This window comes from Nuphar pumila, chromosome 7 (genome assembly GCF_984573655.1).
Source record: "Nuphar pumila chromosome 7, dmNupPumi1.hap1.1, whole genome shotgun sequence".
NCBI lineage: Eukaryota > Viridiplantae > Streptophyta > Magnoliopsida > Nymphaeales > Nymphaeaceae > Nuphar > Nuphar pumila.
Genome location: NC_143255.1, coordinates 112,946,672 through 112,958,711, shown reverse-complemented (window position 1 = coordinate 112,958,711; position 12,040 = coordinate 112,946,672). Strand labels below are relative to the sequence as shown.

The following is a 12,040-nucleotide window of genomic DNA, read 5'->3' as shown; positions in this document are numbered from 1 at the left end:
AATTTGGATCTGGGTTGGGTCCAGATCCGGACCCGATCCATATCCAAAACATATTTCAAAAATGAACATTTTGGACTTGGTCAACGTTGACCGAATCCAAAACGAGGATGGACTCGGCCTCGACTCGTTGACCGAGTCCGACTCAGCGTTGATCGAGTCCGGGCCGTGTCCTAAACCGCACCCGTGTCGGGGCGTGTCGACTCGGGTGCGGCACCTCCCTAGCCGAGTCCGTGTGACATAGCTTTTAAGTCACTGTCAATTGCCTGACATGATTCTGTACGAGGGATCAAAACAGTCTTGGCTGCCTTGGTTGCCTAGGAGGGCGGGTCAGGCCTAAGTTTTAGACCAAGAAGGCATTGTTGACCTAATCTTGCCAAGTATCAAACACGGTTCTAATGGTTGAGCTCCTTTGGTCATGGACTTGATGCTGCTTCCAAAGTCATCCAGAATGCGAACCCAATCTATCCATAATGGTGACCATGTTTTTCCTGTTCTTTTTGCACCCCCTACTTTCAAATAGAGGGATCTCCAGCATTGTTCTGTTGCTGGGAGTGGTTGCAGCATAAACCTTCTCCTTTTTTCCTCTTGCTTCCTCACATGTGTAGGGCATGTATCCCATGGCAAAACTGATACTTTTTCATGCTTCCAAAGTTTTACGAGAAGCTCACTGTAAAAGGTGGAAAACTTGCTCCTCTTGGTATGAAGATTGACTCCCTTGATAATGAAAAATGTCTTTTTCGCACTGAAAGGGTTGTACCTTTTTTTAGTGTTATGTTTTCGTTATATATTTACATATACAAATATTCTTTATAAAAGAAGGCTTCAGACTCAGTTTGAGCAAACATCACAGGTTTTAAATCCATTTTTGTGTCATCTTTACTTGTTTCCATTGTTGTTTCTTGCTCACCCCTTATGCTTCCTAAATGCTTCATGCTTTATGCATGACTTCTCAGTGTTCTCACACATACTTAATCTGGTAACTGTGGTCAAAATATTTGCTTGCTGGGTAGATGGTATAGGTCCCCTTTTTGAGGACTATATCATTGGGGCCAATTCACACACCTGATTTCACTATTGGTAACTGATAGTTTAATGTGGAGTAACAGCTAGGCCAATCTTTCCAACGCTTGTTGGTATTTCATTAATTTTGTGACTAATATTTTAAGTTTTGTGAACCTGATCTTTTGTATTCTCTTGTTTCTTATTTAATTCTATGGATTCTGCAACTTTAAATAAAATTTCATTTATGAACTCTTAAAAAGTAATTCCATGTTATGAGGAAAAGTATACAAGTTCTCTAAAAATTGCTCGCTGCATAGAATTTCTGTCTGGTGACTATTATGCTATATGTAAAGCTGATAGCAACTTTTTGTTTAACCTTTCAAAAGTTTTATCATTGGTTTCAATTTCAAACCTACCTTTAACTTCATACTTTTAACATTTTGTTGTCTCATCATTTGTTTTTCTCAGTGCGGAGAATTTTTATACTCTGTTCGCAGCATTGCTACAGCTCAGCAGAGAGAAATTGAAGCACACCATGTCAGTGAAAGGTCTATTGACAGTCCATTGCTATTGGAACAAGTAAAAAATACAGCCTTGCTGCATTCTCTTCCACTTGTGTCACATTTGCTAGGAGCTATTGTATTTGAGTTTTTGGACGCTTCCTTTGCAGGAAATGCTCACTGATCCATCTAAGCAGATTAAGTTGGGATTTATCAGTGGGCTCATACGAAAAGCAAAGTCAATGGCTTTTGAAAGGATTCTATTCCGTGCTACAAGGGGCAATATGTTTCTGAAGCAAGCTGTGGTTGAGGAACCTGTTACTGACCCATTATCTGGAGAGAAGGTTTGCACTTTACCCACATTGTTTTCTACATTGCTATAGATGGCAACATACTTCTTTGGCTAGGAGTTTTTTTTAATGCACTGGCAACTGTCACATAGGTGTGGGTGTGGCTGCAGGTATGGAATTTCTAGAAGCGTGGGTATATAAATATATATTGATGATAGGGTTCTCCGGGAGCATCTGCACCCTCCTATAAAAAGCTATAAATTTTCATAGTTTTTGACTTTTGAGTTGTTGTTGTTGTTGTTGTTGTTGATCAGATCCTATAAATATGATCTACATGCATATCTTAGTGGAAAACCAATTTTAGATCATGTGATTATAACATACATGTAGATTTTGTAAGATCTTCAAAAATCAAAGCCCCACAATGTACCATAATTTTATGACAAAAAATCCTATTTTTATATCCAAAAAACATGATCCAAGGCATGGTTCCTGTCAAATAAACTAGACTGAATGCATCTATGAGGTCAGATTGAGAAGATGAAGCTTGCACCTATGTTTTCTATTAGGTAGGCGTAGGTCCTCCCGGAGCACCATACCAATACTCATATAAGCAACATTCTATACATCTTAAAGATGGATTAAAATGATCATACATAATAGGTAATGGATCAGGTCTGGATTTAGTCAGATTCAAAAGTAGGTTGACCATTGACCTGTACCCATGAAGCACCAGTGAAATACCAGAGTGGACACGGGTGTGGCACCATTCTGGAAGTACCCATGTTCCATAGTCTGGCATTATTGTATAAAAACATTAGAGTCAGTTTTCCTTTTTACAACAGTGAAGCTAATGTGTTCTGAGTAATTGGTAATATATGATGATGTTTGCATTCTAAGATCCCCCCATTTGGATTCCTGTTTCTGCTTATGAAGCACGTTCATAAACACTTGAACTCTTGATGGCTATCATTTCAGTAAGCAAATGCCATCAGCTTTCCATGGTCATTTTGAAGATTGTACTTTTTGTAAATCCTTACATCCTTGTTGGATTGGTACACTATTGCTCCTTGCCCGAATAACTTTTAAGCTGAGATATTTTGTTAAGCTTTCTTAAGTTGAGGGTAATTTAATTTGAATTTCTGTGTCTGAATTGGCATAAAGTGTATATGCTACCCTCTCTCTCTATCTCGTGTTGTAATGTTCTGTCATCCTTAATACACAAATTTGGTATATATCTTTCTGTTACTGATGTACTTCTTGGTAATAAGACTTGGTTGACAAGTTTGTTTTCAAAATCACAAAAACTAACATTTGATCACTATTACCAGTGACAGAACAACACAGCACTGTCCTTTCTCTTTCACTGAGGTTCAGAACACTTCTGGATGGCTCCTATCTATAGATTCTTGGAGCAATTATAAATAATTCTTTTTTATGATTCCTCCTGCTACTTCTAAGAATGCATATACATATAGTATGTGTAAGAAAACAAGATCTTCCCAATTGTATTTACCAAAAGAGACAGTCAAAGAGTTCCACCAAAACACCAAAAGAACACTTACAAGCCACAAAATGAGCTCACACACAAATACCCACTGAAGGGGCAAACACAAGGAATAAAAATAATATTTTATTGATCAAGACCATGCTAGAAGAATACATTTGAGAGGGGGTTTCACCCCTATTTATACACACAAAAGGGGTCTCCTTAGAAAGATGTTGGGAGAGGTCCCAATGGCTCCAATTGAGCCGTTGGGCTCTCTATCCAAAGCCTCTCTAGCTATAATGTAGCTGAAAAAGTTGAAGTAAAAAGATAAAGAAAAAGTAAAAAGAAACTAACCTAGTTACTATTTACTAGTTAGGTACTAACCTAACATGTATGTATATATACACAAATATGTATATGTACATATAAAATGTATATACATTTACATTTTTAACATTCCCCCTCAAACTTACGGTTGAATAACCCGTGTGGAAAAGAAAAGAAGATAGAGAAGGACATCTTATTTTTTCATATTAGGTCTAATCTCTACTTGTTTAAATAGAGATCAGCCATAAGAAAGAAATTACATATGGGTCCCTTATTATTTGGAGAATACCAAAAACAGACTTAAGTAAAACTTTAATAAGAAAAGCATTAAGAGGTCGACTTATTTTAACACTCCCCCTCAAGCTGGAGCATAAATATCAATCATGCTCAGCTTGCCGCAACATTTTGAGAAACTGGGCCTGGCAAGAGGCTTTGTAAAAATATCTGCCACTTGATCCCCAGAGATTACATGCTTAGTAGATATATGTCCAGCTTGAACCATATCTCTTATGTAGTGGCAGTCAACTTCAATATGTTTTGTCCTCTCATGAAATACCATATTATTTGTTGTATATGTAGCCGCCTTGTTATCACACATCATCACCATAGGGGATGAAACCTTCACTTGAAGCTCAGTCAACATAGTTCGAACCCACATAAATTCAGCTGCAGTTTGGGCCATAGCCCTATATTCAGATTCTGCACTCGACCTAGCGACCACAGTTTGCTTCTTGTTTCTCCAAGAGATTAAGTTATCTCCCACAAATACACAAAATCCTGTGGTAGATTTTCTATCCTCTACAGACCCAGCATAATCATCATCAGAGTAAGCAACTACCTCCAGAGTACCCCCCTTCTTGAATACTAACCCTTTTCCAGGGGAAGATTTTAAATACCTGAGTATCATCATGGTAGCATTCCAGTGTACCTCTGTCGGTTTGTCCATGAATTGGCTAACCTTTCTTACAACCAAAGCAATATCAGGTCTAGTCACTGTCACATACAATAACTTCCCTACCAACAAGCGATAACTCCTGCCATCGACGGGTTTTGACCCCTCATCCAATAAATGAACTTTGTAATCCATGGGAATATTTGTTGGTTTAGCTCCCAACATTCCTGTCTCTTTTAATAGATCAAGAACATACTTTCGTTGAGACAAAACTACTCCCTCACTGCTCCTTGCCACTTCTATGCCCAGAAAGTATCTAAGTGGACCAAGGTCTTTGGTAACAAAGTGTTTTTGAAGATAAGCCTTTGTAGCTGCAATCTCTTTCATGTTATCTCTTGTAAGAATGATGTCATCCACATATACCACCATAATGACTAGGTCTGAGTTAGTTTTCTTAATAAATAATGAGTGGTCTGACACTGACCTATCAAAACCAAACTTTGACATCACATAAAACAACTTTTGAAACCATGCACGAGGACTTTGCTTCAACCCATATATCGCCTTTCTTAATCTGCACACCTTCTGACACTCCCCCTCAACCTCGAACGAAGGAGGTTGTTGCATGTATACTGTCTCAGACAGATCCCCATACAGGAATGCATTTTTCACATCTAGTTGACACAAACTCCATCCATGGTGAACAACTACCGAGAGAACAAGACGGATGGTGCCCATCCGCGCGACAGGAGAGAAAGTCTCAAAGAAATCAACACCATATGTTTGAGTATAACCTTTTGCTACTAACCTGGCCTTATATTTTTCAATTGAACCGTCTGAGTTGTACTTAATGGTATATACCCATTTGCATCCAACGATGTCCGCATCCTCTGGAGGATAAACAAGATCCCATGTCAGTTGAGATAGTAAAGCATCCATTTCATCTTGTATAGCCTGCTTCCACTTACTATCGAGAATGGCCGTTTGATAACTCAAAGGAATAGTTTCAGCAGATAAGGCTAAGATAAATGCTTTCATCTGATTACCAATTCTGGCATCTGACACAAACTGAGACATAGGATATAAGGTACATTGTCGTGTCCCCTTTCGTAGAGCTATTGGCCTGTTATCATCACCATGAATGTCATTGCTATCAGGAATACTTACCTCAGGAGAAGAAGCGGATGAAGGCACTGGAGGAGGTGGAGCTCTACGTGCATACACCAATGGAGGATTGTGAAGACGAGAGGGAGGTGGAGTTGAAGGTGGAGTAGGACTCGGTAATGGGGGCACCGACTCCAACGGAAAAGGAGGAACGTGAAGAGGAAATGAGTTATCTTGATCAGTTTGCAACTGAGCCCCAGTACTGGAATAATATGGAATAGACTTCAAGAAGGATACATCCGCACTGACATACTCTCGACGAGAAATCAGATCATAACATCGATACCCCTTTTGATTCTTTGGATAACCTATAAACATACACTTAGTGGCTAATTTATCACGATCAGGTCCGAGTCTGTGCACAAAACAAACGCACCCAAATACCTTGGGAGAAAGAGAGAAAAGAGGTACATTAGGATACAGGATTTGCAAAGGAATTTGGTCTTCCACGGATGATGAAGGCATACGGTTGATTAAATAACAGGCAGTGATAACTGCATCACCCCAAAATGAAGCAGGAACATTGGATTGAATCATAAGGGTGCGGGCTATATCAAGGAGGTGCTTGTGTTTTCGCTCAGCCACCCCATTTTGTTGGGAAGTGTAGGCACAAGAGGTTTGTGGTTGAATTCCATGGTCTCGATAAAATTGCAATAGTGCTTTGGTTTTAAACTCAAGGGCATTATCAGTGCGAATAATCTTGACAATAGATTCAAACTGAGTTTTTATTTCAATAACTAATGATTTGAGGATACTAGGAACTTCAGATCTTTCTTTTATTAAGAACACCCAAGACAACTTAGAATAATCATCAACAATAACAAGGTAATAACGACATTGGGTCCTGGTAGGAATCTTACTGGGACCCCATACATCCGCATGTAGAAGTTCAAAGACCTTATGACTGGACTGACTCTGACTAGAAAGAAACGAACTCCGATGATGCTTGCCCAACTGACATGCTTCACACTGGAATGATGTAGTAGACGGAATTTGATGAATGACACGACGAAGCTTCGACAATGAAGGATGTCCGAGATGACGATGCCACTGAACAGGACTCGAGGAAGAATCAACTGCAGCATAAATATTTTCTACAGGGTGATGTAGATAGTAGACTCTATTTTCTTCATAGCCTCCACCAATCTTCTTCTCCGTCAGCAAATCCTGAAAATGACAGCACACAGGATCAAATATTACTCTACAATTTAGCTCTTTTGTAAGGCAACTCATTGATAATAAACTTTGAGGGAATGAAGGAGCGTGAAGGACATTTTTCAACTGCAAAGAAGAGGATATAGAGATATTTCCTTGACCAATAACCGGGGAGGAACTACCATCAGCTAATGAGACTCCCCGATGTGCAGTAATAGCCTTTAGATCTGAAATTTTTTTAGAGTTTCCACATAGATGTCTAGATGCACCAGAGTCAACAATCCACTTACTATCATTAAGAGAAAGATGGTCCCCAGTAGAGTAGGCCACACCAGCAACAGGAGAAGAGGAACTTGATGGACGATGAGAGACCAACTCCTCATATTCTGCACGGCTAAGAGTGATAGATTCACTAGGAGAATTTGTTTCATGCTCCACCTCTAGTTTTGTAACATTAGCTTTTGGAACATTAGGCTTCAATGGAGAGAATGCAGGCCGTCCATGTTTATCCCAGCAACGATCTTCTAAATGACCTAATTTTCCACAATAGGTACATTGGAGTTTGTCTCTACCTCCGATACCTCTTCCACGACCTCTGCCTCTAACATGCATAGTATTTCCTCATCCATAACTAGATGGTACAGCTAAAGCAGATGACTTTGATGCTGGTTGAGATTGTGGAAGAGAAATGGCAAGTCTACTCAATCGATTATATGCATCAGCAAGAGTAGGAACATCTGACCCGGTCAACATTTGAACTTTTGCAACTGAGAACTCTGATGATAGACCTCTGAGGAACCGAGCAACCATAGTTTGTTCTTGATGATCCTTCTATTTTGAGCAGCACAGAGGCCTATGAGCATTCAGTCTTTCAAAGGCCGCCTTAACGGAGGAATAGTACTGGGCCAATGATTGATCACCTTGTTGTAGATTATATATTTTTTGTTCAACTTGTAGAATACGACTCACGTTGGTCTCTTGAGAGTACGTATCTCGAAGGGTGTCCCACATCTGTTTAGCCGTATTGTAATAAATTAAGCCATCTGCAATATAAGATTCAATGTTATTCATGATCCATGACATAACAATGTCATTATCTTCATCCCAAGTATTATATTTTCCTGTTTTATCATTAGGTTCAGATTCCAATAAAATATGCTTTCTACGATGTCCAGACACAAACATCATAAAAGTCCCGAACCACCTTGCATAGTTAGTTTCATTTAATTTCACAGAAGAACCATAGGAGAAGGGATTGACAAAGGCTTTATATTCCCCAATAGCTTCAGTTTTATAATCAGATTTTTGAGCATCACCCATAATGAATAACACGAGCTAAGGAGCTACAACCACTGACGCTGCTGCAGTAGATGTCCACGTGCACAAAAAAAAAACTTGTCACAGTTAGTAACAGACATGCTCCACAATGAACCAATCCACTATAGTGATTTGCCTTCACCACAACACCTAGATCTTGTTAAAATGTATCTAATATATATATATATATATATATATACTTATATTACATCAATACCCGATAGGGGTATTTTTGTAATTTCACATAGTTGTTTTAGAAAACAACTATTTTCGTTTTTTGATAAAATGTAATTTTATTTTCTTATTTTTTTATTTCTTTTTTTATTTATTTTGAGGGTTAAAAGGGGCTCCGACCTTAGAGTCGTTGGAGCCCCCAACGGTCACAAATGTGATCGTTGGGGGCTCCCAACGACTCTATGGGAGCCCTCTTTTGGCTCTTCTTTTGAGGCCTTTTGGCCGTCCCTTTGCTCCTCTCCCTCTTGTATAAATAGGGGTGAACCCCTTGTATATTTCTCATTCTTGAGAGCTTTCTCTCTTATCAATAAGAGGCTTTTTATATTGTTGCCTTCTTAAAGGCTTGTGCTTGTATTGTCCCTTTGTGGACTTGTGATATTGTCTCTTTTATTCATTGTTGTAAGTGTTTGTATGCACTTTTTATATTTCCGCAATATCTCATTACAGATCTGTGGGCAGATCTGAACATACAATCAGATCCAAAGAAATATGCAGATCTACGACTATAAGAGTTCCCTTTTTTTTCAGACAGCATAAAAAAATTGGCTATATAGAATTTCAATCTTCACAGCAGCAGGAACAGACGATCAGATCTAAAAGAATATGCAGATCCAAAACAAAACGACGATATAAGCTTCACAACTCCAAAATAAAATGACGATATAGAATTTTAATCTTCATAGCAGCCTGAACAAACGATCAGATCCAAAGGAATATTTGGGTCCACGACATACGATCACGACAACCAGAACAACAACAAAAAAAAACTGAGTCACGACAAATCTGGTCGTCACCCACACCCACGACAAAAAAAAACATAGATGCACCAGAATCGTTACCCACTTCACTACACCATTACTACACAGTACCTGTATCCACCAGATTTGGTCAACCGAACCCCATACTTCCACCTCGACATTTAGATCTGATTACAGATCTGGTTCTTGACTTTTGTCAGACTGCAGATATGTTATCAGATCTATACCACTTGATTCCCCCCCCCTCCCCCCCAATTTTTTTTTTAACACACCTTAGGTCTGGTCCCCTTCACGCGATCTGGTACCTTTCACGCAAGTTTTTTTTTTGTGCAGACCCTGAAGTCACGCCTCTTCACGCAATATGGTACCCTTCACGCACGCTTTGTCGCAAATCCAGAAGTCACGACCCCAAAGGTCGATGGCTCTGATACCATGTGAAAAAGAAAAGAAGATAGAGAAGGACGTCTTGTTTTTTCATATTAGGTCTAATCTCTACTTGTTTAAATAGAGATCAACCATAAGAAAGAAATTACATATGGGTCCCTTATTATTTGGAGAATACCAAAGACAGACTTAAGTAAAACTTTAATAAGAAAAGCATTAAGAGGTCGACTTATTTTAACAACCCAAAGTTTTTTTAAGAGAAAGTAAAATCTAGGAGCTACGAGAGGTTTGGTAAGGAAGTCCGGCAAGATCAATAGTGCCATGTAGATATTCTTCTCATACATAGTGACAGTCCATCTCAATATGTTTGGTTCATTCGTGAAAGGTCCGCTTGCTGGCAATGTAGATAAAACTTTTGTTGTCACAACGCAGTCATGATGCTCCTGTACTTGGAACACCCATGTCAGCCAACAGTTTCCTTAGCCAGACCACCTCCATAGTGGTTGTAGTCATGACTCGATATTTTGCTTCGGTTGAAGAGAGAAAAACTTTTTGTTACTTCTTGCACCTCCATGAGATAATGAGTCACCTAAAAACACATAAAAACCAGTGGTTGAGTGTCAATTATTTGGATCGCCTCCCCATTCAGCATCATTATAAGCAATTAAATCTAAGGAGGAAGAAGCAGACAAGAAAAGTCCTCAAAAAATAGAAGTTTTAATATATCTAATAATACACAAAATTGCTCTCATATGAACAATGGTGGGAGCATGTTGAAACTGACTTGTTGTGTAAACTACATGTGCAATATCATGTCTCTTAATTGAGAGATATGATAGAGCTCTGACAAGTTGTCTGTATGGTGTTGGATTTTCAAGTTCCCTATCATCAATCTTCGTTTTGACATTTACAACTTCGGGCGCATTAACCTTCTTATCCTTCGAAACACCGGATCTAACAACAATATCTAAAGCAAATTTCGATTGAGTTAGTAAATAACCTCTAGAGGAATAAGCAACTTCTATTAAAAAAAAACTTTAAAAACCCCAAATCAATCATTTCAAAATGTGTTTTAAGAAGTCTTTTAATGTTTTTAACTCCATGTTTGTCACTTTCCGTGATGATCATATTGTCCACATGAAGAAAAAGAAGAATAATACCTGCATCATAAATCTTAACAAACAAAGCTGTCTTAGTTAAACAATATTAAAATCCAACATCAAGTATAACTTTACTAAACCTGTCATACCAAGCCTTTGAAGCTTGTTTAAGGCCATACAGAGCCTTATCTAAACGAAGAGCCTTTTCTTTAGGAATAACTATACCAGGCGGTGCCTCCATAGTCCATATAGACTTCTTCAACCAATTTACCATTAAGAAACACATTCTTAAGATCCATTTGGTATATATACCATTTCTTCACAGAGGCAAGGGCTATTACGGTTCTAACTCTGGTCATCCTAGCAACAGGTGCAAAGGTTTTCTCATAATCTATTTCATGCTCTTGGGAGTATCCTTTGACTACTAACCTAGCTTTGTACCTTTCAAGGGTTCTATCATTCTTGTTCTTTATCTTATAGACTCATCGACAACCTATGAGTTTCTTTCCTAGCTTTGTACATTGTTTTCATTAACATATTTTTCAAGGGCACGTGGATGTTCAGAGCTACTATGCTTGAAATATTGAACACAATTCTGATTTTGAGATTGTTCTTCACTTAGCTTATTGTCAAGAGATTTTTTTTCACTTACCATCTCATTTCTGATATCTTGATCTTTATCAAGATCAACGTCACAATCACTAAACTTTGGAATTAGGTCTAACAGGAAATGATACTCAGTTATATCCTTAGGATTCTCAATTTTTTTTTTCTTTTTCTAGGAAAGACATTTCTTTAAACATATAATTTCTTATTTTTAAATCAAAATCATCTATAACCTTTTTGGTTATTTGCATACCCCAAAAGGGCGCAAGGAATAGCACGAGGATAAAGTTTATCATTTTTATCAGTAAATACAAAACATTTGCATTCAAAAACTCGTAGTCTAGAATAATCAAGAGTAAGTTTAAAGAGTTTTTCAACTGGTGATATAGTTTTCAAGATAACCGATGGTATTATGTTAATAAGATAAACTGTGGTCAAAGTGGCTTCGGCCTAAAATTCTTTAGGTACTTGATTTGAGATAAGCAAAGTTCTTGTGGTTTCTATGATGTGCCTATATTTTCTTTTGGCCAAGCCATTTTGTTGTGGAGTGTAAGGACAAGATTTTTGATGTGTAATACCATTTGATTCCAGGTAATCTTTAAAATCTTTTGATAAAAAATCTCTCCCTGAATCAATGCGAAAGATAGATACATCATTTTGAAATTTATTTTTGGCCAAATTGTGAAATATTTGGAAATATAAAAAAACTTCGGATTTATATTTGAGAAAATAAATCTACATGTGTTTAGTAAAATCATCAACAAAGATTACATAATATGCAAACTCACCCTTAGATATAACAGGAGCTGGGCCCCAAACATC

The 12,040-nt window shown here is 38.0% G+C and overlaps 1 protein-coding gene across 1 annotated transcript in view; it reads left to right on the top strand.

Moving 5' to 3' along the window:
* LOC149832977 (V-type proton ATPase subunit a2-like) overlaps nt 1–12,040 on the top strand; it is a 127,427-nt gene that overhangs the window by 33,720 nt on the left and 81,667 nt on the right. The window contains exons 5-6 of the mRNA XM_090014817.1: nt 1,471–1,581; nt 1,673–1,846. Of these exons, the coding sequence (XP_089870943.1) occupies nt 1,471–1,581; nt 1,673–1,846 (285 nt within the window). The remainder of the gene's footprint in view (nt 1–1,470; nt 1,582–1,672; nt 1,847–12,040) is intronic.